The 26947-nt window shown below is 44.4% G+C and overlaps 1 protein-coding gene and 1 long non-coding RNA gene across 2 annotated transcripts in view; one reads left to right on the top strand and one right to left on the bottom strand.

The window, feature by feature from the left end:
• Window positions 1–26947, top strand: part of LOC139434696 (uncharacterized) — a 102204-nt gene that overhangs the window by 4503 nt on the left and 70754 nt on the right. The window contains exon 3 of the long non-coding RNA XR_011644015.1: window positions 19718–19879. This is a non-coding gene — a long non-coding RNA (uncharacterized lncRNA). The remainder of the gene's footprint in view (window positions 1–19717; window positions 19880–26947) is intronic.
• frmpd3 (FERM and PDZ domain containing 3) lies at window positions 3–26746 on the bottom strand. The gene is made up of 12 exons (XM_034093235.2): window positions 26701–26746; window positions 25995–26099; window positions 23289–23396; window positions 19709–19840; window positions 8784–8903; window positions 8346–8482; window positions 7681–7807; window positions 7253–7342; window positions 6828–7007; window positions 6473–6608; window positions 4813–5697; window positions 3–4130 (listed from the first exon to the last, which is right to left on the bottom strand). The coding sequence occupies exons 3-12, from the start codon at window positions 23391–23393 to the stop codon at window positions 1306–1308; spliced, it is 4737 nt and encodes a 1578-aa protein (XP_033949126.2). The 5' UTR covers window positions 23394–23396; window positions 25995–26099; window positions 26701–26746; the 3' UTR covers window positions 3–1305.

Here is a 26947-nt window from a genome sequence, read left to right as displayed (position 1 = left end):
GGATGAGACACAAAGAAGATTTCAAACAGGAAACAGATGTGTTAGTTTTATTAAAATACATAGAAAACTACTTTGTGTGTTTCTTATATATTTTCTAGATTGCACAATGTATAACAGCACATAGAAAGCAAATTTGTTTATACTGTATCTGAAAACCTGAATAAAAACAAAGGATGTTTTCAAACAAGCTTTGAGGTGAGGTGAATTATGTAAAACTGACTGAGATTTTATGCAGCAGAGTGAATAAAAAACACTTAATCCAACATTAAAAGATACATTTTCACTCATAGCTAATTTCAGAGGTTGTGCAAAATTCTAGTGATAAGCTTACTCACTTGCAAGTGGATGGTTGTAGATTAATCTGTGATTCAGGACAAGTGAAATGCAAGTGAGCTATCGATCAGTGATGGTGTAAAATACACTGTGCGTTATTAAATACAGTGTGGGTATTCCTTCTCTAAAGCAGAGTGAGGTAACAGCACTCATTTCTGTATGGTGGATAAGACTGTGACTCGGTCTCTGCTACATTGTCTGCCCTGAGCAGGTGTGTTTGATACCTGCACTGTCATAGTGAGAGAATGGGCCTCTGCCAGTCAATGTAGTTTTAAATGTCATACTTGTCTTTCAGCTTTTTGCATTTTCCAACACTGTCACTTACATTTGGACTCTTGTATCACTACGCCAGACATTGTCAACATAGCCAACAGAGATCTCCATTTTGCATTACAACAGTTAGAGAATTTAACAAACAAACACATCACCATCTAACCAACCAACGCTTTGGACTATGACATTTACAGAAGTCGCTACTTGACGAGATCTCTGACGTATTTTCTGTCCAGAGGATACATATATTTTTTTGATGATTGAATATAATTTGTATAGTTCTCTTAATTCAATACATTGCAAATATATTCTTCACTTTTTTCTTCACAAAACTTTATATTGTTTGCTAAGAAGACACAACTCAAATATACATTACATATAAAATATTATACTATAATGACATATCTTTTTTTGTGAATATTGATATGAGGTGATTAGCCCTGTATCACCCAGTCTGTTATAGGGTTCTTATTCCGTTGTGCATTAGTTTTTGTGTTTTTTTTATATCTCAAAAAAAGATCCATGAGGCTACCTCAGGGCCTATAAACATGGGATGGAACAGCTGCATTGCAATTTTTTACTGAGGATGAGTCATTGCATGTCTTGTAAAAAATGTAAACAATAAACAAATAATGAATTTGGATAGAGGAGCCACCCACATTCTGGACTGTTTTGATGACATTCCTGCCAGGTGTATTCCTACTGGGCAGGTAGAGTTTTGATGGGTCGAGCGAGTGAGCTCATGTTATTGGTGTTGGAGGAAACTGGAGTGCTCACTGTCTTTGTTGGCAAGCTGCTTGAGTGTCCCATTGATTCTTCTGCTGCACGCAAAAGTAAAGTGTAGTTGATAGCTACTTCCTCAACTTTTCTTAACAGCTGTAGCCTTTGGGTTTCTGAACGAACTCCTCTGACCAATTTGATGAAGGTCTGAGTAAGTTCACATAACACTTGAAAGCTGGCGGTGACAACAGCAAGCATACGTGTTGGACTTTTTTCAACACTCGCCACTCGTCGACAAGATGCTCTGAACTCTTTGAAGCGCACGGCCAGCTCCTGTTTGTACTCTGCAATCTGTGAGGGCTGAAGACGAGCCTCTCCCTCAGCCTGTGGGCTGTTACCACACTGACGCAGAATAGCAAGCAATTCATTAGCATCCAACTGGGCATTAAGGAAACCATCAGGCAAGCAGAAACTCTCCCCTTGTAGAGCCTGTACCCGTGCCAGGCTCCCTTCCAGTGTAACACAGGCTCTCAGGTCAATCTCTTGGTTATGTAGCTCTTCCTCTTCTTCCTCCTCCTCCTCCACCTCTTCTTCTTCCGCACTGCAGTCCTCTGCATTAAGAACCTGGAGCGTTTTGCTTACTACAGGAAAGGTACGAGAGTCCCGCTCCATGCCGGGAAGGACCTGAAGGGGTATGGAGTATGAGAGCTCATCCTTCTCACTGCTTTCATCTGCTGCTTCACACTTTCTGTAGCAGAAACAAAATGAGCAGCATTTATCCTTGTCATCACTGTCTTCACTGGGCATGGTCAGCAGCACCTCGCTAGTCCCTTCTTTACTTTCACGCAGTAGCTCTTCGCCCTGAATGAAAAACACACCCTTTGTCCCCTTCCCCTCTGACTGGTGAGACTGAGTGTGGACTGGCTCTACTGGGGTAGGGAGCCTGAGTCCTGTGGCTCTCACTCTTTCCATCTCCTTCTCTAGACTCTTGGCTTTTGGCCTCACCTCAGCATACACAGGTGTGTTAGTGCTGTTATCCAGCTCTCCAATGCTATATCGCCTCTGGAGCTTCTTATATTGTGGAGCTCCTATGCAATCTGTTTGAGATGTACAAGTGGGCAAGCAGGAACCCTGCTCTCCTCTTGGCTCTCTTGACTCAAGGCTGGTAGAGCGTATTCGTGTGGTCTTTATCTCTAAGGTCTGAGGTCTCCTTAGAGCACCTTGGGTATGAGGTACTTTGGAGACGGCCGGAGGGGTTCTCGAAATAGGTCTTTCTCTGCCTCTGTGTTGCGTCTCAGTCGTGGATCCAACTGGTGTATCAGGTAGTCGCATGCCCCTACACATTCGCTTACAGTCACAGCTGCGTCGCTGCTCCCTGGAGATTCCTGGTGCTTTTAGGACAGGGCTGGTGCGGAGCTGGCAGGCACAAGGAGTGCCTGAGGGCACAGGCGAGGATCCCTGGGGAAAAAACTCTCCCTGGGATGACTTGGGTTTCAGCAGCTCTTCTAAGAACTCTAGCTCATACTGGCGGACTTTCTGCAACTGAGCCCTTCGCTCATCTGTTTCTCGCCGCATTCTTGCTGGGAACGTAGCTGAAAGAAGGTTCTTGAAGCTCAAGAAAGGGGCACTGCGTTGGGACTTTCCCTTACCACTGCTATGCTTCTTTGACTCTCTGGCTGGGAGAGTAGAGACCTTATCCACAAATGGGCTAGGTGTTGTTAGATCATCTAAAATAGGTAAGGATTTGATGGGGCATTTCTGTGACTCAGGGTGGGATTTGCCCTGGGCACCCTCAGTCTTACTTTCAATCGCCTCTTTTTTCTCTGTCTTAACAGGCAAACGAGGGGAGTACTTGGTTTGAATTTGAGGACTTGGTTTTGCCAAACTAGCATCTGCTCCTACTCTCACTGAATTTTCTTTGCTGTGAGCAAGCTGAAGGCCTTTGGCCCGAAGACGCTCATCATCTGTGGGGGAGGAGGATTGAAACACCACAATCTTCTGAACCTGTGGGTCTTTTAGTCTTAGTTGAGGCCCAGGCTCTTGTTGCATTGGGCATGTGCAGAAAAGGTCGTCAACTGTCAACAGTTCTGTAGAGCTTGAAGGCTTCATGGTCTCAATAGAGGCAGTCTTGGCATCTTGGCACATATTATTGGGAGAAATCTTTGCAGAGGCAGTTCTGTCCACGGGTAAGAGGGTAGGTAAGGCTTTGTTGCTAGGGTCTGTACTAAGAGATGCTGTCGTCTTCACCCTTATACCCTCAGAAAGCTTTTGGCTCAGTGTCTCCCCAGAAGAATTTGATAACTTCTGATCTTTACTGACTTGAGCTGTCAGGGAAGAACTTGAGACTTTAAGTTCTTCAGGCGACTTAGAAGGGCAATCAGGGGTGTTTGCTTTGGTGGACTCAGAGCTTTCTTTCTTTTCTGCTTTCTGTTCAGTCTGAGTCTCTTGGTTGCCTCCCTGCTCTGTCATTACACTGAGTACGGCAGAGTCTTTACTGGTACTGACTTTAAAGGGAACTGTCTTGCTGAGGATTACTTGCTTGGGTGGACAGCCAGCACGGATCTGAGCCACAGAGAAGGCCCCAGTTCCTATGGTCTTTGCAGTGCAGCCAGGGATAGCCAGGGGAAAGTCACGGCGGCAGAGGATACGTTCTTTGTTGATATGGTGAGCGAGCAGGTAGGCCTGGTTCTGGTTCTGCTTCATAGCCGTCATCATCTCAGAAACATCTGTCAATTCAGATGAGTTGGTCTCATGTCCCGAGTCCAATGATGACTCAGGTGTGATGGCAGCTAAGACAATCAGCCCTGTAGAGGAAGGCATCACAGTATAAAGTTAGGATAATCAAGAAACAACAAATGACTAATAATAACTCAAAAATAGTAATATGCTTTAATATTATTTCACTGTAGTCAATTAGTTATCAAACCAGAAATGTGCAGTTGAATGGATTCATCCTAATCACAAGAGACCAAAACTCATTTTGGAATAGTTTTAATCTGTTCTGGAAATGAATCATTCAGGGTCAGATTTATTATGCCCTTCCAGACTGAACTATGCGATGCACCTCACCCAACCTAAAAGAACTGCAGTTCTTTCATGCATATGTGTGTGGGTGCTTGAGTAATAAGACTAGCAAATTGCCAGAATGAATAATCATTTTTTGGATTGACAAAAGGGGTTAGTGTTTTGCAAACATGGACTTGCAATGTCTTTAAGACGCTCACAATTCTGTAACTCTCATATATTGTTGTTGATTTCTTATTAAATAACATTCATTATCATTTTAATATTATTTTAGTTTGGTCAAACATCCTGTACAGTAGGAAGTTGTCTTGAACCTTTTACCTCTTCTAGTTGTACTACTTGTATTGCATTGTAACCAGACTACAGTATGTTCCTGCCATTTCACAAGATAATAAAAGATGAAGTACTGCAATATTTCTCCATAATATAATAAAAAAACAAGGCATGACTGAGGCTGTTGACCTGCAGTCTGTGTGGGCTGTTGAGGATGATGGGGGAAGTCCTCAGAGGCTGCCAAAGCCTCTAGGGCCTGTAAGGTGGACACTAGAGCATCATCAAGCTCCTGGGCATGATCTCGGACTGTTCTTGTGGCCACATTATCAATTAATGTCACAGGCACATCTTCCTTGGTTTGTGCGGGCTTTCCAGAGGCGACCCCTGGGCCGGCACTGGCTCGAGCCCTCCTCCCTCTCCTTTGGTCATCCTCATCTGAACTGTTGTCCCTGAAGCCAGGTGGTGGGGCAGCAATAGCAGGTGGTGGTTGTTGAAGTTTCTCTCCAACGCATTCAGCCTCATCCTCCTCTTCATTCCCTGGAGGTGGTAAGTGGATAAGGTCAACAGCACCTCCATCTCTGGAGGCACACGCACTGGAGCAGTGTTTCCCCGAGCTCCCGCTGCTGTTCACTGCTGGCGACAGACCCTCTGCCTTATGCCTGGCTTTGCAGGAGTCACAGAAGTATCGTGAGGCTTTCTGGGATTGACTCATTGTTTGGGATCGTATTCTGAATCCTGCATTCTCCCCTACTGGGCTCTGTAAAACCCCTGATATTTCCTCTGTACTCTGCTGGGTTGGGTCTGACTTGGTGCGAGGCCGCCCAGGAGGCTCATGGGAAATAAAGTTTTCATTTATGTCCAGTTCAGCTTCGGCATGTATTTGGAGCTCTTGAAATTGTTGATGTTCTCGAAGGTGGACATGACACAGGCCTAGATGCTGAGGCTCGGCCGGAAGTAGGGCCCTTGAAGACCCAGGCTCCCTGTGTGAGCTTTCCCTCTCATCCCCTCGCCGCCCTCCACTTGGCAGGCTGGTAGCCACAGAACGTGGGTGAGCATGGTGGGAGCTTCTGTAATCTGAGGATAGAATTGTCAGAGCAGTGGAAAGTTTGAGGTGTTAAAAAGTAGTGGGGATAGAGAAGATCCAGATGGGAAAGCAGATGCGACAGCTGGTGGTCACATGGTGATATCGCAGAGATGGATGTTGAAAGTTGACGTTTTTTTAGGTTGGAGGGTTTGATTCTGGTGGAATGTGATGGTATGATGATCCTTCCTTATGTGGACTACACGTTGAGACAGCAGATGGCAGAAGATATGTTTATGTTGACACTACTAAAAAAGAAATGGTATACTAGCACAATGGGATTATAGTTGCACTTTTTTGCACAACCCTGATTGTCCAATGAGAAAAAAATATCCTTGAAAAATGTAAGAATGCAGTTAAAAAAACTAAATAACATAACATAACATTTATAATGTGTTTATAACTTGGGAAACAATTATATGAAGTTTCCCATTCCAATGAATCAAGACTGAGATGAGATGAGAGGCATCAGAGGGCACCATGGGATGGTAGTTCCAGGATAACCTGGTTACTAATGATCTCAGCCAGTGACAAAGCAGTTCAATGTCCATGTAGACTGAACATACAATTAAGATACCAAATATTGCCATACATGCAGTATGAGGCTGACAGATAGTTACGTATACAACTCTAAATGGGTGATGATTGTTTCATTAAAACATTTTCATGTATTTTTTTTGTAAATTCTTTCACATGCGATGAATATTGCCCAATCAGAGCCTGTGATCAAAATGACCCCCTACTAGTCAAAAAAGCCTTCAGACATACCTGCTTTGGTCAGCTGAGACTGACCAGGAGTCCTGAAGTAGATGGTCCGTTTAGGGTCTACAAACAGCTTGAAGTAGCCAGAGATCAGGCATGCAAAGTTACTGGCTTCAGGCCATTCCATGAGTAGGACCAGGGGCTGCAGGGGGTGGTAGGGAGGGGAATTAGGAGACTATTTAGGGAACAGGCATGAGCATTGCCTGTTCATTTTGTAATTACTTGATACAAATTGAATGTATTCAACTCTTTTTAGCATTTTAAGGTAAGCCAATTACACATTTTCAATGCTACAAAGTGTTGTGTCTTGTCATTGTCAGATGTAATGTAGTGTGAGTATTTAGAGACTGTGTTGTAATACCTTGGCCTCATGGATTGTCACCTCCACACGAGCCACTCCCTGGTTCTCTCGGTAGAGCTGGACCTTGGCAACCCTACTAAACTCAGTCAGAACTGTCGTTAGGTTGTTTTTCAGGTCAATAACATGACTAATGCCATGTCGAGGACCCACCAGTAGTGATGTTGCTGATTGTTTCTCATCCTGTCGAAGAATACAAGGGGTTTACTATTAATTGCCTTTATTTATTGCAGTATATTGGAAATATCACATAATGCTTTATAGATGTAATGTTAGCACAATTCCTAAAGTGTTACACAAGTGCATTTATTAAACAAGCTCTTTGTTGAACAACATGTACAGTTTCAAAGGCACAAGGATAATTAGTGATGCAGAGAATTTAGTAGAAGAGATACATGTGTATTCCTGTGCACAAAGGCATGTATTACCAGTCCAACAGTGTTGAACAGTATTCCACCAAAAGGCGGGAGGTCGTTGAGCACACGGATGTACTGCAGCTTTCCTTGGAGAGGAGGGACCTGTCAACAGAATGATAAACAAGAAATGCTCATCTTTGAAATAGAAATGATCCTCCAGCTCTTCCAAAGTCCTCCTGGGGGCACTGTTGAGCCACACATGTGGATCAAAAGTCTTATGCAACAGTTTCCTCTATAACGATGAGTGCCTTGCTACCCTAATAAACATTACTACTTATCAAGCATGCAATTAAATACATTACAAATCGTTTTCATTAAAATCTTAATGGTATTTAAAGGGTACAAATGTGCAATGCTTGTAAAAAGGCATTATGACCAAAGGCAGTAAAGACTCCACAAAAACATTGCCTACATATTTCAGGAACTTGTTATGAACAAACCTTGTTGCCTGACGGTGGAGGATGCTGATAGGTCTTTAGTAACTGAGACAGGCTCTTGCACACATTTTTCTCTTTGACCGTTGGAAGCAAAGTAAGGGGCAGGAAAGGCTCGAGTCCCCACTCTTTCCTGTCATGAGCAAAGGGAAAGAGGGATGAGTATACTCACAAAAGAAAAACAACACCGGAGTAGTTAGTCATAGTCCGGGGAACATGTCGCAACTCAGGAGACAAAGGGTTTAATCGTCCCGTGGGAAGACACAGTGAGCCAAGCTTACATCCTCTTCGGCTCCTTGCTTGACATAGCCACCTTCAATCTATTACAGACACAGTGGATCTGTTCTGCTTCAGTTGCTGTGATGGCAGGAACTAATTACCAGCCAGGTTGAGGTTTTGAAGAATACATGAGCAAATAGACGGAGATTTGTAATTTCACAAAGCAATGGATTTGTTGCTCTCATAACGACCCGGGGAAAACGATCCTTGAGCTATTTGAGTTTTTTTCTTCTCTATTGGGATTAATTATTCATCATTGAGACATTATTGAATGAACAAACTTCATTGTGGACAATATATGGTTCACATAATGATATAAATGCTATATATCACCTTTTTGTCTGTGATTCCTCATAAATTCATTTGAAGCCTAATTGATTTTGTGGACTTACTCGACATGCTTGAGAGAGATCTTCTGATTGGGCCGCGCGGAGGACACAGTGATGTAGATATGGAGGGCAGCCAATCGTAACGTGATGTCAGATTTCCAGTCCATGCCGAAGCGCTCCTTGATGACGTCATTTCGACTCTGTTAGGGCAGGTTGAAATGCTGTTTTGTACACAGTTGATCGCAAAATGGAACAGTTATCTAATTCAAAGCATTATTTGTTAATGACTGGTAAAGCTCATGAGTTCAAAGATTGTAGGATTTTTAAGATATTGTGAAAGCATTTCTTGTATAGCTTTACAAAAGGGCATTGTGTCTATTGCCCTACATTTTGTATCTGTAAAATCAGGCAGAGCCGTTGCGCTTCAAAAAGACAGCTCTCACACAGTGTCATAAGATTGAATGACGACCTTTAAAATCCACACGTAATCCAGTGATTTACCTGAATATAGAGGTACTCAAATGCAGTGGGATCTCTCCTCAGGAGGTCTGCAGGGTCCTTGGGGAAGAAGCAGATGCGGAACAGACACTTCATCCCTTGGAAGTATGTTCTATGCACCACCTGAAGGAATACGAATGAGTAGAGGTGAACAGGGCAGCCTGCATTTATTAATATCAAAATATAACTACAAAAAACGAATGAGCTATAACAAACGATACAACATGAAATGTGATTTGCATCCAGAATCACACTTTCAGCAAGCAAACTCATGACCGCTTGTTAATCCGACCAATAGAGGGGCAGTAGAGCCACACCACACGCTGAAGACGCTAAGACGTTCTGCTGGAGGATCAGCTGTGCTGCTGTAGCTGAGGCCTGGTTCCACCTTGCTCCGGGAACAGCGTGGATACTGTTGTGCTGGACTGGGAGAATGGCGGGTGTCGTGTTTCTGCTGTGCCTTTTCTTGGCTGTGCTGGACAAGGAGAAGATCGCTAGTCGTCCTGAAAAATCTACTGGATTCGGGTATGTTCTGCCGCCCGCAGTGGACATCCCCTGTACAGTTTTGGAGGTGTTGCAGTTGCACAAACAATTGCTGGTTGCACTGTCGCGGACATTCATTTCGGAAAATGTTTGTCTTTCTCACATGCCTGCCACGATGGTCCTTCAGAATTGTTTGTTAAACTCTAATCTCACTTTCGCGAAGTTTGCTGGTGACTCTAGAACAGCTGACAATGTATGTGTGTTGATTAAGAGGAAAAGGTGCTTGGTATTTTTATTGTTGTTACCATCAGGAAATGTACAGCCAAATCCAGGTCCACCTAGCAGTATTAGTCAAATAGCTACTCCTGCTGATTTTATATCTAGATCTGGGCTAGGTTTAATACATTTAAATGTGCATAGTCTGTTACCTAAATTAGATTTTGTCCGTATTTGGGCGAGTTCGACTGATGCTGATGTCATTGTCTTATCAGAAACGTGGCTAGATAAATCAATTTTGGCCTCTGACATTTACATAAATGGTTACAGTGTATATCGTACTGACCGGCCTAAAAGAGGTGGTGGCGTTGCCATGTATGTGAAAAATAAGTTTTGTGTAACTAATATGGTTTCCAAATCTGTTAGTAAACAGCTAGAATTTTTAGCCGTGAATATTGAGGTAACAAAGGGTCAACAGCTCATGGTGGTGGGCTGCTACAGGGCCCCTTCGGCTGTCAAGGACTCTTTATCGTCTTTGGCAAAACTGTTATCACAACTTTCCTACAAGGAAATAGTGCTGCTTGGTGATTTTAATTGGGACTGGTTAACTTCTGTGTCAGAGGATTTTAAAAACCTGTGTACCTCTTTGAATTTTACCCAGATTATAGACCGTCCTACTCGCCCAAATATTAAGTCCCCAAATAAATCCTCCTTAACTGATCTAATTTTAACAAATGTTCCACATAAATACTCATCTGTGGGAGTATTTGCTAATGATGTGAGTGACCACTGTGTTGTAGCCACAATTAGGGACACTAAGGTCCAAAAGGTTAAACCACGTATCATCACAAAGAGAGACAAAAAACACTTTGTGGAGCAGGGTTTTTTACATGATCTGTTTGATTTTGATTGGGGTAAAATCGATCTGTGTGCTGATGTAGAAACTGCATGGTATAAATAAAGGTTTGAAATGAAATGAAATGGTCTTATTTTTATCTTGGTTTTATGAAAATTATAGATAGACATGCACCTCTGCGTACATTTAGAGTGAAGGGACGAAACAATCCCTGGTTCTCATTCATAACACTCCGTTCGATGTCTCACTATGGGATGCGCCTCATCGCGGAGCAAACAGAAGCATCAATCTCATTACGCCAATCCCGATTGGCTGGTGATCTTGACGTCAACGTCAGGGGAAATCACCCCCTATAAGTAGCCTGCGCCACGACGCATGCGTCATTCAAACACCTCTTCTCGCTTCAGAGCACATCTCGAACGGTAGCCGGGCTAGCTTAACAGTCCACAGACTGAACCCAAAGCTAATTTTCGGTCGACGGGCGTTAGCCGGCTACCCTATTCTCTCTCAGAAGAAGTACCATAGTCAACCTCGCCGAATTCTTAAGGTAAGATTTTGACTTGCAAGTTAGCAACACACCAGTTGCTAGCTTGTGCTTTTTTCCCTCACTGCCGACATCACGGTAGCGAGGACGTTTTTTATTCTTTTTTCTTCCCCGGAGGATAAAAGGATTTAAAGAATATTGCCACACCAGGTAATATTCTTTGAGAGGAAAGGACCCACACTACCTTTTTTCTCCGGATAAAGGACAGTTTGGGACACTTTTTTTCGACATACCTGTTAAGAGCGGGTCCTCTCCATGGACGCCTCTCTCCCTCACACCAGAGGAGTCAGGGACTCGAAGGCTCGGTTCTGCGACTGCGGGTTGAAGATAGCAGGCACAGACTCACACCAGGTCTGCTCGTCCTGCCTCGGGCTGGAACACGCCCAGGAGGCTATCGACAACCCCGGCTCGTGCGGGCATTGTGCCCACCTCACCATAAAGAGCCTTCGCCGACGGTTAGCACGACAAGCTAGCCTGTCGGGACAGGATCCCCTCATGTCCACTGGTTGGCCGGCTGGCAACCAAGACACGGGGGCGTCCGCCGCAGAGACTGAGTCCCTCGCCTTCACGGCCTGGGGCTCATCAACCGCGGCAGCCGCGGAACCGGTTTCCCGCGCCATATCAGGCCGGGTCCCGGTGGCGGCAAAGGACGCGGGAACGGGACCCCACGCTATACCAAGCTGGGGCTCCCGACTGGACCTCACCATGGTTTCACCCGCGGAGGATGTCCTGGAATTAAATTACATGGAGGACGAAGAGGATGCCTCTGAGTTCCTCCTGTCTGATTCGGACGAGCAAGAAGACGACGTCTTCATGTCACCAGCTCAGGCTGCAAAGCCTGGAGCGAAGGCTGCTCTCTCGGGCGATAGCACACCAGCTTCGCCCTGTCTCAGTATGGACCTACAAGCCGTGTGTCAACGTGCTGCGGCCAGACTAGACATCCCATGGCCCGAAGTGGCCAAGGAGACCTCCAGGTCCCGTTACGAGGGAAAACTGTTTTTCCAAACAACGAGGACAAAGAGGCAACTCCTCCCGGTCTTCCCGGAGATGTTGGATGAGGTGTCGGTCTCGTGGAGAGACCGGCCCTTTAGCAACAAGGCCCCAATCCAGGGTGCCTCCTCCCTTGACTGTGACGGTATGGAGAGGCTCGGCCTGCTCCACATACCGCCTATGGAACCGCTGGTGGCAGCCCACCTCCTACCGAGGATGGGCCCGTCACCGAGCAGGAACCCCACACTGCCAGCAAAAACAGACCGATTCCAGTCAACCATGACGGAGCTCTGTGAGGATCTGTCGAGCGATTCTGGACCGGCCACTCTGGACGAGATAGCCGCGGTCACAGACATTTGTCTCCGTGTCCAACGCTGCGCCGTCCAGGCCACGGGCAAAGTGATGGGGATCATGGTGGTGCAGGAAAGAGCTAGATGGCTCAACCTCACCAACCTCCCGGACCAGGAAAAAGAAGATGTGCTGGATATGCCCATCGTTCCCGAGGGAATTTTCGTCTCCGCTCTCGCTTCCATGCAGAGGAGGTGCGAGTCGAAAAAGAAGGAAGACGAGGCCCTCCACCTCTGTCTCTCTCGAAGGGTCCAGCCGCTGCCTCCGCAACAGCGACCCTTCGCCCAAGCTGCTCCGAACCCTGCTGGATCTAGAGTACCAGATCAGCAGAGGTCGCAGCCCGCCCCGAGTCCCCAGCCCAGGCAGGAGACGAGGGCGAGTTGGTCTAGAAATTCTCCGGTCCCGGCTGCAGCCCAGGCGCAGCCAACCCAGAATTTCGGCCAGCAATCAAGGAGGAAGAAGCGAGCGGCATGACAGCCCCTCCTTCTCCCCTCTGTGACAGAGCTGGAAGTTCCTTCTCCGGCTCGAATTGTGTTCCCGCTGCCTCGAGAGATGCCTCAACGCCATCCTCAAGTCCGCACAAAACACATGTCACATCATTATTGTTTGAATAAACCATTTTTCGCTGACGCATCCAGGCCTCGGGCCAAGGGCGCAGCTCAAAAAAATGAAAAGAAAAACAATAAACAGTCCGTTAACCATAAATCCCCTTCTGAGAGCAGCTACGGCCTCTCTCAAAAGGCGGATAATAAACGGGTCTGTGAAGGCACCACCGCCACGCGCATGCGCAGTGCCGGTTGGGGCTTTAAGGGCACTACCGCCACGTGCGCACGCAGTGCCGGCTAGAGCTGTAAATAACGGCCCGTCAATCCTTTCCCTTTCGAGAGCAGCTACGGCATCTCTCAAAGGACGGATTATTGACGGGTCCGTGAAGCCACCGCCACGTGCGTGCGCAGTAACGGTGGGGACTGTTGAAATGGGGTACCACCGTGTTCAGACACTAGAGGTCCCCATGACACAACAAACAGTGTCTCAGAGGGCAAGAGATGTGACATCTCCGCTGGCTCTAAGGAGCACACGGTGGAAGATGCTCACAACATCTGCTTGGGTTTTCAAGACAGTAACACGGGGTTACAGACTCCAATTCGCTGTCACCCCCCCTCGTTTCTCGGGCATTTTGTATTCACAAGCCCGAGGAGAGTCAGCCCATATTCTAGAGAGAGAGATCCTCTCACTTCTAGAAAAGAGAGCTATATCTGTTGTACCTGCCGAGCAGAGTCAGAGTGGTTTTTATTCCAAGTACTTCCTCGTCCCCAAACGAGGAGGGAACGGAATCCGGCCAATACTGGATTTGAGGGTTCTGAACAGATATCTAAAAAAGATATAAATTCAGAATGCTCACTCACACATCTCTGCTGCGTCTCGTGCGACAAGATGATTGGTTTACATTAGTCGACCTGAAAGATGCGTATTTCCACGTCCCAGTATATTACCCACACAGGAAATATCTGAGATTCGCATTTCAGGGGATCTGTTACGAATACAGAGTACTTCCCTTCGGCCTGTCTCTCAGTCCAAGAGTGTTTGTACGATGTACGGAAGCCGCGATAGCCCCGTTAAGACAACAGGGTATTCGCTTGGCGACCTACCTGGACGACTGGCTGCTTCTCGCACAGTCGGAGCACGAGGCTATTACACAGACAAGTGTCCTCGTAAAGCACCTGCTCAACCTGGGGTTCATAATAAACACAGAGAAGAGCATGTTGTGCCCCGCGCAGACTGCACTCTTCCTGGGGTTACACCTGAACTCGGTACCCTTTTCAGCTCGCCTGTCAGCGGAAAGAGTGAAAGCTTTCAGAGCTTGTCTCGCTTTATTCCAGCGTCGCAAACATGTTCTCTTCAGAACATGCCTGCGGTTGATGGGGCTCATGGCGTCAGCCATCCTGGTCGTACGACTAGGACGCTTACACATGAGGGAGTTTCAGCGCTGGGTAGCCGCCTTAAAACTAAACCCCGCGCGGAGGGTAATGGTTACTGTGAAATGCGTAACGGCACTGCGCCACTGGCTGCACCCGACTTTTCTAGTACGGGGCGTGCCTATGGGTGCTGTCCTTTCACGAAGGGTGGTCACCACAGACGCATGTCTGACAGGTTGGGGAGGTATTTATGAAGGCCGCCCGGTGAGGGGTCTCTGGAGCAGAGACCTCCAGCGGGCACACATAAATTACCTGGAGCTTTTAGCGGTGTGCCTCACCCTAAAGCACTTCCTGCCTTTTCTCAGAGGACACCATGTCCTCGTGAGGACAGACAATACGACGACAATATCGTATATAATCCGCCAAGGGGGTTTGCGTTCTCTCCAGTTACACATGCTGGCACGCAAACTGATCCTATGGAGCAGTGGGCGTCTCCTCTCCCTGAGAGCGACGCACGTACCGGGTGTGTCGAACCTCGGGGCAGATCTGCTGTCCAGAAGTGCACCACTATATGCAGACTGGACTCTACATCCAAGGATTGTGAGCCAGCTGTGGGTGCGTTATGGCAGAGCCACGGTGGATCTGTTCGCATCAAGAGAAAATGCTCAGTGTCAGCTGTTCTTTTCGATGCGCGACCTAAACGCACCGATAGGCGTGGACGCACTCGCACACGTTTGGCCTTCGGGCCTTCTGTACGCGTTCCCACCCTTGGCTCTGATTCCCCAAACTCTGGCAAGAGTGAGGGAACAACGCCACACACTTATTCTGATAGCTCCGCACTGGCCAGCTATGTACTGGCTGGCGGAGATTTATCAGCTGCTGTGCGGGCAGCCATGGCAGCTCCCACTACACAGGGGCATACTGTCCCAGGCGGGGGGTAAGATTTTTCACCCACACCCAGAGCGCTTGGCCTTATGGGCCTGGCCCGTGAGTGGTACAACCTGAATATAGTGAGACTCCCTCATAGGGTGTTAACACTATTCAGAGTGCGAGAGATTCCTACACCAGGTCTCTCTAACATAGTGCTGTTACTGACCCTGGCTTCCTCCAGGCGAGCCAGTAATGTTTTCAGACACTGTCTGTACATGTACCCAATGGATATTGAGACATTTCCTCAGCCGCTGGGTCCCTACGGGGAACAGCAGCGGGATTTGCTGTGTCCAGTTTGTGCTTACGCACCTGTATGGACAGACCAGGGGTGTTTGTCATAATGACCAACTCCTGGTGTCCTGGGCTAACCCTTAAAGGGGGGCAAGCCGGTTACTAAGCAACGGCTCTCCCACTGTCGTGTGGAGGCTATTGCTTTGAGACCCTTACGAGTCAGAGTTTGCAGGCACCTTCGGGTCCGCGAGCTCTTTCAAATCAGGGTCTGGCTGCATCCTGGGCTCTGTCCAGGATGTCTCCCATCCAAGACATCTGTGCAGCGGCAAGCGGGTCTTCGCCGCTCACTGTTGTCTGCTTTTACAGGCTGGGCGTATCCGCTCCAAGCGTGGCCCGAGCAGTGCTGGGCACCTTGTTGAGTCGGGACTCCACCTGTTAAATTCCGGTTGGTCGGTGGTCTTCGAGATAAGCTTGTCTGGCAATACGGGAGCTACAACTTCCCATAGTGAGACATCGAACGGAGTGTTATGAATGAGAACTATAGGTTACTTACGTAACCCCAGTGCTCAGAGTAACATGAAGTGAGATGTCTCACCAGACGGCCCTCCTTGCTATGGTGAAGCGAGAAGAGGTGCTTATTTTGAATGACGCATGCGTCGTGGCGCAAGCTACTTATAGGGGGTGATTTCCCCTGACGTTGACGTCAAGATCACCAGCCAATCGGGATTGGCGTAATGAGATTGATGCTTCTGTTTTCTCCGCGATGAGGCGCATCCCATAGTGAGACATCTCACTAGGGCTGCAACAAACGACTAATTTGATAATCGATTAATCTATCGATTAATGAAACGATTAATCGACTATTCGGACTATTACTGTATGCCTTGCACAATTTCTCAAACGCTCTTATTTAGCCATCAACTTTTAGATTTAGCTTGAGGTTGTTGTAGGCATGTGGAAACTAACAATGAAGACAATAAAGATGAATACTTGATTCCAAAATACATATATTATTGAAATAACTTAAATTGTGAACAAAACTAACATTGCTTTTTATTCAAATTTAAATAAATAATATTTCACATCAAAAGAAACAACAGTGTTTTAACAAATCGTATTAAATAATCTGATGACAGAACTGTAAACAGAATAGCTGAAACTTTAACAAACTAAATAATAATATATAATATTTTTATAGCGCCTTTCAGGAAACCCAAGGTCGCTTTACAAGTCGGGTAGGGGGGGGGGGAGTAGGGGAAAAAAGGCAGACAGGTTAAGGGGGTGGGGGGGGAAGTAGCGGAAAAATAAACCTATTAAACTAACTATACAGTGGGGAAAGCCTCGGTAAAAAGGTGCGTTTTGAGGGCTTTTTTGAAAATGTCCAGGGTTGGGGCGCTGCGGATTTCGGGGGGGGAGAGAGTTCCAGAGGGTGGGGGATGCCACACTGAAGGCTCTGTCACCAAAAGTCCGCAAATAACTCTGTTACCTCTAATCATTATGTTTGTATAATGTAGTTAGCTCCGTGTGTTGCTGCTAGCATACATAACACCTGACGTGAAAACGTTACTCGTGGACGGGGCTACAGAGCTACTAGAAAGACAGTCGAACCCGGTGCATTCCTCCGTCTGGATGTGGAGCACTTTTGCTAAATGTTTAGACAAATAGCTCATGTTACCGCCCTTACATGCTAAACTCTTATTCCACTTTTGGTAACGAGCATTCTCCACATCGAGACGGGTAAAGTTTAACCACCTCGGAGCGCGTTCTCTCCGCCATCTCCCACGTGTGTGTGTTGCTGCATGTTGCAGCTGCGTGTGTGTAAACTGCCCCGCCCCCTCGCAAGCAGGCGGGGGAGAGAAAGATCGAAAATACATCATAGACGCATTTGTTTGTCTTTTTGCATATTAGAAACGAGTTGGCGACACTAAGACTGCGATATAATGTCTTTGTAGCAATAATACATGACATATATTTTTTAAATGTCTCCAGTACCGATACAAAGACCAATAAAGTTAGAGCTTAACGCGACGTAAAACACACGTGATGACGTCACCAACGAATCGACGACTGAATTAGTTGGCAACTAATTTGGTAATCGATTTTAATCGATTAAGTCGATTAGTTGTTGCACCCCTACATCTCACTTCATGTTACTCTGATACCTGGGGTTACGTAAGTAACCTATAGTTTTCTGCTAAGCTGTCCAGTCTACTTCATGAGAGAAATAATGCTTGGGCTAAGGCTAGGAAATCAGGCTCTGAGGTAGAATGGCTACGTTTTAGGCAGCTAAGGAATAGCTTCACATCTCAAATAAAAAGTGCTAAATCAAAGTACTATTTGTCAGTTACCACAGAAAACATGAATAATCCTAGGAAATTTTGGAAAGCCATAAAATCGATTTCCACTGGTGATATCCCAAATGAGCTACCTCCGTGCCTCACCACAGCATCTGGCATTATATCAGACAGGGCTACTATGCTAAATTGCTTTAATAAGCATTTTGTGTCTTGTGGCTCTCTGTTTGATTCTGTCACTGACTGTACTTCTGCTTCTGTGAACGCTCCAATCCTTGACTCTGAACAATGTGGTCTGGAAAACCCTTTCAGTTTTACTCCTTTAACTATTGGTATTGTTCATGAAGCATTATCCAAGTTAGATCCTAGGAAACCGGCTGGCCCGGACAACTTAGAACCTTTCTTTTTAAAGATAGCCGCAGATTTTATTGCTCCACCTCTTACTTCTCTTTTTAACCTCTCCCTCAGCACAAATACAATTCCAAAAGTATGGAAGTCTGCTTATGTCTTGCCTTTACTGAAAGGAGGGGAGGCAACTATTTTAAATAACTATAGGCCAATCTCTAAATTGTCAGTTCTGGCTAAGGTGCTCGAACGACTTGTGAGTGAACAAGTAAAGGAGTTTTTATGTATAAATGACATCCTGTCTAAACATCAGTCAGGATTCAGAAAGAAACACAGCACCATCACTGCGACAATGAAAGTGGTAAATGACATTACTAGTATTTTAGATAATAAGCAAAGTTGTGCAGCTCTGTTTATTGACCTTTCCAAAGCGTTTGACACCGTTGATCATCGCATTTTAAAGCAGAGGCTACTCAGTATTGGCATATCCAGCCATGCAGTGGGGTGGTTTGTGAACTACCTCTCTGAAAGGTCCCAATGTGTTCATTTTGATGGACTGTCTTCTGAGTGGTTAAATATTTCTAATGGTGTACCACAAGGTTCTGTTTTAGGACCACTTTTATTCTCCATCTACATCAACAGTTTAGGTGAAAATGTGGATGAAGCTACTTTACATTTTTATGCGGATGATACTGTGATATACTGTGCAGGTCTCTCCATTAAAGAGGCTGTTGTTAAATTACAGGCTGTTTTTAACACTATTCAGACTCAGTTCTCTGAATTAAAGCTTCTTTTAAATGTGGATAAAACCAAGGTAATGCTCTTTTCTAAAGCTAAAAAGACACCAGAGCCTGTTTTAGATATTGTAACGACGCAAGGAACAAAACTTGAAGTTGTTGCCTGTTACAAATACCTTGGTATCTAGCTTGATGATTGTCTCTCTTTTAAACTTCATGTCAATAACCTGCTTAAAAAACTGAGGGTTAGGCTAGGGTTCTTTTTCAGAAACAAGTCCTGTTTCTCATTTGAAGCCAGGAAAAGGCTCTGTGACCTTTTTACCTGTGCTGGACTATGGTGATTTGTTGTATATGAATGCACCTGCCAATTACCTGAGCAAATTGGATGCTGCGTATCACAGTGCTCTGAGATTTGTCACAAATTGTAAAGCGCTTATACATCACTGTACACTGTATACCAAGGCAGGTTTACCATCACTATTATATCTGCTCTCTGATAACACAGAGAGTTGCAAGCCGCTATTGTCTGAGATCACATGATGTAGTCTTATTAGATGTGCCAAGAGCAAGGACTGTCTTAGGTAAGACAGCTTTTATGTGCGCAGCTCCACTTGCTTGGAACAATCTTCAGCAAGAATTGAAACTGAGCAATCTCATTCCTCTGCATGTTTTTAAAGCTAGGCTAAATGAAATGCTTGCTGATACAATGGGCACTTGTAAATGTCTATAACTATGTATCCTGTAAATATAATGTATAATGTCCTTTATTGTTTTATGTTTCATGTGGAACCTATATGCTGCAGGTCTCCCTTGAAAAAGAGATCTATGATCTCAATGGGACCAATCTGGTTAAATAAAGGTTTGAAATTAAATGAAATGAGAATTGAGCCCTTACAACATTTTTATAAACATATATATTTTTGTATTTATAATAGCATCGGTTTGTGGTTACTGCTTTCAAAAGGTTCATTTGACAATCACAGATTTGATTTGATTCACACATATTTTGCTCTAATTTCCCTGTGTTGTGTGTCTTACATGTGTCAGAGGCTGGTTGTCCTGCAGCAGATGCAACCTCTGATTCTGGTCAAGACCACCGGCCTCCAGCACCAAGGCAAAGTGCTCGATGTAGCGCAGAGAGAGGCGGTCCTGCAGGGAGGAGATCACATCCTGCAAGAAGAGACATGGAGAATGATTCACATTTCCACGGTAAGATTACATTCTATGACAACAAGGTTTTTGTTGTTGTTGTAAATATGGGGGTTAGTTTTGCCGTGAATTCACCAGTGTTTGTGTACAGTCGTGGGTCAAATTGAGATCTGTTTTGGCTCTTTCCTATTATATCAGATTTGTCATGTTATGCCACTGTATGAAGAGTTTCCAGAGTTATAATTTACTCTGCATCCTATTTAAGAAAACCATGTCTGCACAACGGGAGTGTTACGGGCAAACGTTTGCTCTTGTGCAGGCAGAGAACATTGTCTGAAGGGAAATTCACAGTTCGTCACATTCTTATCCAGGCCTGACGTTTCATCCTTTATTTGCCATTAGAGGGATGGATATAAAATAAGACTCTAATGTAGGGATATGTTTTGTAGTTTGGGTTTGAGTCTCAGTGTGGATGCTCATTAAGAGCTGAAAAATATGTAATCATTTGGTTTGCTCCCAATCAATTGAATTGGCCTTTTTTTATGTGAGCTAAACTACAGCTGTCTCCGAATATGCAGTTTTAACAGTATTGACCTGTGTCGTTTGCATTAAAAGACGCCTGGGAAGGTCACAGAATGCTATAGATTGTAGCCTGAAAATAGTGCATGAAAGCTTCTTTAGTTGACACTCAGTCTAATTAACTTGACTACTGAAATTCCATTTAATTAGGCCCCCACTTAGCTTCCTCCATCTCTACTTTAAAGTGCTGCTTTATTTCTCCTGTTTTTCCTGTTACTTTGCCCCCATGAGCACTGGAGAGATTTCTGAAATCTAATAGAGTCTGTATAATGAGTCTGTCACACTCATCTTAGAGGCTGACATAGAGACAGAAATGACCTCCGTCTGACTGAATTCATTACGGTGAAGTTTCTCAAAATGAAAGCTCTTTTTTTTCTTTTCTTGTCAGAACAATTCAAAATATAATTTTGATATTTGTCTTGAGCTATTTATCATTATCGTGTCCCAGACGTTGGTGATATGGAGAAATCACATGGGCTTTGGTTTTTAATGGTAATTACTCCAAGTGATGTTTTTAATTAATGATTATATTATTTCAAAAGCAATTCCATAATATATCATGGAAAAGAAACCAAAAATGTACACCAGTATGCTAATTTTTGTTTATTTATAATATGAGGCTTCATTTTAAATATACAGTAATTGTTTTTGCCATCTGGGCGCAGCAAGTTAGGCTGTAACCTTAAAGAGCCTGTGACACGGTTTTCCCCCATCATCCAAACCCATCAATTTGAGTACATATTGTCCCCTTGAAAACCGTTACTGAACTGATTTTGGATATTTGTACTTTGATAACCATTAATCTGCCTTCAATGTTGACAATTTTCTGGATCTTCTCGCGGATTTTTCAAGTCCCGCCAAATGATGGGTGACGTCATTGCGGGCACAGCGCTCCAGCTGCACCGTTCAGGATCCCAGCGTCTGCATGTAAACCTTTATATATATACAGTCAGATGTAAACGCACGATGGTGCACACAGCAGCACGCTCAGACAGCGATGACAGGTTAATGTTGAACGTGTCTGAGAGCTCATATGAGGCTGAAGGATCGGTTTATGTTGTATCTGTTAGAAGTTTAGGAATGAGGTGCGTCAATATGGGCGATCATATGGTCATGTAGCCAGTGGTGGAATGGGACTACAAATCATCCCGGGACTCTCGACCGGCCCACTTCGGTACCGCTAGTAAATTGTCAACGGGGGGAGCGGGGGATGTAAAATACAAATATAATGTATAATGTCTGTGTCTTTGACATTAGCGCTGCTAGCCACCTGTGCCCTGTACTACGAAGCCAGTTCAACAGACCCTGGATATGTTTGAGTAACAAACAAACTAACAAACGAGATCTCGCTAAGCGGTCCTACGACGCTGGTTATCAACTCGGTAAATCAAGCCAGGGTTTCTCTCTCCTGCTGAGAGCGCGTTCACGTCTAAGACACGAGTGGATCTGACTTTAATTACATTTGTCTCGAGTGTTTCGTCAACATAATGTGTTAAATAATACTTCTGCATACAGTCTGTGACACTGTGAGTGTTGCACGGCCAGATGAGGCTGGAGAAGCTGACTCAGATAAGGAAATATATGATATATTATGATATTATATGATCGATGATCTGATTGATGATGTAATATGAATGATAAGTGCGACACGTCGGCGTCTTCTCTGCATACGGCAGTTTAAACTGTATTTCCTTTATCCTGTAATATGACTTGAGAGATTTAAACTCCGCACACTGAGTTCATCTCTTTTCTATAGACGCCGGAGGCGGGCAGCGTCAGGTAAAAGAAGTTATTTAGCCTTCTCAAACCTGAGCCTCACGCGCCGCCTATGGGGGATGTGCTAGTTACTTATCCGACCGGCCCACTTCGGTACCGGCCCATCGGGATTCGTCCCGATGGCCAGTCCGCCACTGCACCCAGCCCACGTAAACTGTCAACGGGGGGAGCCTCGCTGCGGGGAAACGGTGGACCTAGTGTCCCGATCGGAGTGGGAATAATAATAATAATCCGTGCATTTTATCCATTAATTTCCCCAACATTGTGGTAAAAAACCACACATTTAATCCACGTTGGTGTACTACAACTACAAAAAGCATCGGTTTGTTTTCTCATCAGTAAATGCAGACCGGCTCAAACAAACGATTTTTAATCATCATCCTCACTCATGATTTAATGTATCATATGTTCGCCGAATTGACATGAAAGCACTAATAAATGTAGTTTCATCCACTTGAGTTTATAACCACAAAAATAATCGATTTGTTTTTATATCACATCCGACGGGAGGAAATTCAGCAGCTCTCACCCCCGATTTTTAATCCTCATGTAATCATCATCTTCACCACGATCATTTATGTTTATGTCGCCGAATTGACATGAAAGCACTGACGAATATGAATATAATGTAGTCAACTTCATTAAAACGTTATCAACGTGCCTAAACTCAGTAATTCACCATTTCTAGCATGACACAACACACTTTGTCCGTGTTTGGCTCTCGAAGCGTTCCCGCATTGACGTCACTTCCGGCTTCCCCCAAAACTTCAAAATGAGTGAAGGAATTTCCCCGCAATGTTCGAAATTATTGATATTTAACGAAACGGTATCGCTTTTTCTTTTTTAAACTGACGGTTCGAGATTACTAGTAGCCCAATATTTCATTGCACAACAGTTGTTGGGATGGTGTCACAGGCTCTTTAACATATTATCACCTTTTTATTTGATTGTCAGAAAAAACACTTTACTTCTAGCTCTGATTTGGTCCTGAGAAATGTAGCTGCTTCTAAATGCTCCACCGGTTCACCAGCTTGTCTCTAACTTGGCCATTTGGTGCTGGGCAGTTGAAGTACTATGTATTTTCCATGTGTGCAAATCTGTAGTGAATACATACCCTAACAGTGGTTCGGCTATCAAATGTAAAGGACTTAATCTGTCCATTCTCCAAGAACACCTTCAACACATTTGGTATGAGTAGCAAGGAGTCGTCCTTGAGCATTGTCTGGAAAAGAGGGAGGAAGAAATCAGCTTTTGTAGTTAAAAAATAGATGGTACAAGTGAGGACAAGGAATATTACTTACAATACAAACACAATAGGCCTTTCGCTATTGAGGCAACAACAAGATAACAAATAGATACTAAAAATAAATACTTTTTTTTTTTTGATTGTGAAGGAACAAAGAAGAGATGAGGGGACATACTTCAACTGATCTTTTGAACACGTGAGAAAGAGCAAAACTGTGCCTTAGGATGCCCACCCCCATGCATTGTATCAGGATCAAAGAAGAGCTTATTCAATTTCTCCAGTCTATCAATTCGCAGGGCAAATTGAATGCTGCGATAGAAAGCACGCATAACAGAGTTTTGTGAGGGGAGGCATAAGAGGAGAGGCTCGATGCAAGGTTACTGCTTTTACTCAAATTGTTGGAAGAAAAGTTATGATATGCAGTTCAGTTCATTCTCGCTAAAATGGGATGTGACGGTCATTCTCTCCCGATTTTTTAATCTTGCTGAGGGCTTTTTAAGAACATTACTCAGTTTCTATTATGTAGTTTGAAAGGAACACAGTTGTGATCAGAGGGAAGGAAGGTATCCTAATGTAATACGATCGGCCTCAGGGTTGTAATGTGACATCGCAAGGATAAAGCCCAGATGAAATCATCCATGATTTCAGGCCAAAATAAAATCACTCCCTATATTTTTTTGTTTTAGTTTTTTTTATGTGATGGTTGGATTTGTAAGAACAGAAGGGAAGACATTACTTATGAAAGTAAAGGGATGTGGATTCATTGCAACAATATATCTCAGAAAATGCACTGTGTTGAAATGGAGAGCTGTGTCCACAGCAGATGCCCGGCAGTCTGTTTTTGGAGAACTTAAGTATTCAGAAGGCTACACAAGCTGTTCTTTTGTGCAGATTGGAAGTGAACAGATCTTTCTCTATACTACAGAATTAAAGCGAGGGTGAACCAATGACGACACGGCACACACAGGTCTATCACGTTCTTTGACAGGCCTCTACCTATGTTCTTATTGTGAGGGTGAGCTGCAGCCAATTTGTAACATACAGGGAACGTGTTAAGAGAATCAAATCCCAGCCCCATGCCATGGCCTCATCTCTTCCCCTCTTCCCTTTTCCCAATAAACACCACGCTAGCTGTTGAACACTGATAAGTCTTCAAGTGATCAATAGCAGCCTCTAAATGTCTTGCCATGCGTTGAGCCGTGGTGGCTCAAACACCTGATCATTTTTGCCAATCCAAGCAGCTTCCTCCTATCGCTTCATCCACAGTTCCCTGTGGTCTGTTCTCAAGCTACAACCAATCAGATTTGACAATTATAAGAGGCAAACAGGCACCAGGCAGCTCTCCTACAGTGTTGCTATACCACTTAATACAGCTGTTGGCCTTTGCTGGTTTGTGGCAACACCTCATGCTTTAAATAAAGTCTTCATTTAGGTGTGATTAAGCAATCTCTGGGTTTCACGTGGTGTCGACTACTGGTGCTGCCAGGCTAGAGTGGATGGCAAACACAGCTGTAATGAATAGCAATCTAGAACTGTCTACCTATCTAAAGGTTATCAGGAACCTGCTAGTCCATGTGATGAGCAATCCGTTTTTCCCCTTCCTCCATTAAGTTCAGGTAAATGGAAAATAAAATGATGAAATAACCTGCCTTTCAAGTTCTTATTCTTTATTGATTGTCGTTCTTTTCATCTTGTTGCTCCCATTTTATTTACATTAGTACCTCCTCTCCCCCCATGCTTAACTCAGTCATCATAGACTGTGTAATTATTGTTGTCTCACTTAGGACAAACACTATATTACTTTGTCCCCCTACTGCCTGCATTTTTTTGTATTTGAGGCAAACATAACACAGTGATGAAAAATTATTTTATAAAGAGCTGCCCAATAAATGGTCATTAAAACAACCAAATAAAAGAACCAGGGAACAGGTGACAGCTCTGTGCTGAAGGGGTTGGCACTTCAGTATTTTCATACCACTCAATATTTTTCTGCTTTTGGCAAAATGCATTTGAACATCTTTTTGATGTTATTAGAGGAACTGAAAAGAAATATGTGGTAAGAAAAAAGTAAAAAAGTTTCCCCTATGCCAACATGTAAATTACAGTAGCCTATTCCCTCGCCCTCCAGTAATCGATGTGTACAGTGTCTTGCTTCATACATATTTATTCCTTTATGTCTTCATCACACATTGGGATAAAGTGAAACCCAAGTAACAAAAGAGATGTATTCAGCTTGTTGATACGTCATTTAAGTCAATTGGAATCCTTATAGCTCTGCCCTGTGCGTTTAGGTAAGAGTGGACACCAACTGTAAAACATTTCAAATGCCTTTAAAAAAGAGGAACAGGGTCTTCCTGTGAGAATTCAAATCAGTCAGCGGAGCAATTTATTCGAAACCAAACCACTGGACCAAAGGCTCACACAGACACACACAGGAGAGGATGGAGAGAGGGTACTGGAGGCTTTTGCTGATCAAACAAAAGCAATGCACAGTGGGAGATACAGTAGAGGGACAGGGCAACAGCATGAGATTGCATGCACATGTCACAGGGAGACACGAGTAGCTGAACTTACTGAGTCTGGGTCGCTGATGGACACTTGCTCTGAAAAGCGCACTTTAGGCGGGTTGGTTCGCAGGCGGGCCTTTTTGGCTGCACTTATGAAGGCAGACTTAGGTGACTGAGGATAAACAGAGAGAGAGGAACTATTGAAACAGCTTGAAAGAAGAGACGTAAATGAGAGAAAAGCCCCTGTGACTGACAGCGCTAAAGAGACGTGTGTCGGCTAATGCTGCGGCAATGCGACAACCTACTACATGAAACTCAACCTCTAAAAGTTTGAGTACTTTTTCATTGCAGTGCTTGTTGGTCCGAGCACAATTAAGATGTCATTGACAACAGATAGATAGGAACTGCTGCAAAACTCATATGAATACAAAATAAATATAGGTAACTAAATACAAAATTGTATTTGACTTTATTTGGATATTAATATTGTTTTATCATCTTCTAAAAATATCCATTTCAGTTAGTAAATAAATACTCTCTTTCTGTTTCTGGCTGCACATACACCTTGTGTAGCTGTTATGGAGCTATTCTGAAAGCGTTTCCTAGAAAAGACGTTCCTGTAATTTGCTTCTTAGGGTTTCTTACAGTTGGAACATAACACCAATAGTGTTTGTGTGATTCAGAGCAACAGGGAAAGTATTAAGACTGATGAAGAGTACGAGAAATCTCAAGGGAGAGGAACATGAAAGAGAGTGAGTGTCCCAGTATACTACCTGATGGGGCTGCAGCACAGCGAGAAGTATAGTGTCTTTGCAGCGTCTGTGGAAAGACAAAAGAGAGTGGAGTGTGTTAGATAACACCACGGAGAGCATTGTTTTGGAGAGCTCCTCCAGGTTTATATCTGCCCTTTCTTCGCTGCCCTTCAGCTCGGGAACGACTGTCTGATCCACATATTTGTGTTGATGTAACACATCACCAGCAATAGGAACCAGCTTGTTCCTTTTGATTCACCCCCTTAAC

This window comes from Pseudochaenichthys georgianus, chromosome 10, assembly GCF_902827115.2.
Source record: "Pseudochaenichthys georgianus chromosome 10, fPseGeo1.2, whole genome shotgun sequence".
NCBI lineage: Eukaryota > Metazoa > Chordata > Actinopteri > Perciformes > Channichthyidae > Pseudochaenichthys > Pseudochaenichthys georgianus.
The sequence above is the reverse complement of the archived record's forward strand: the minus strand, read 5'-3'. Positions and strand labels throughout refer to the sequence as shown.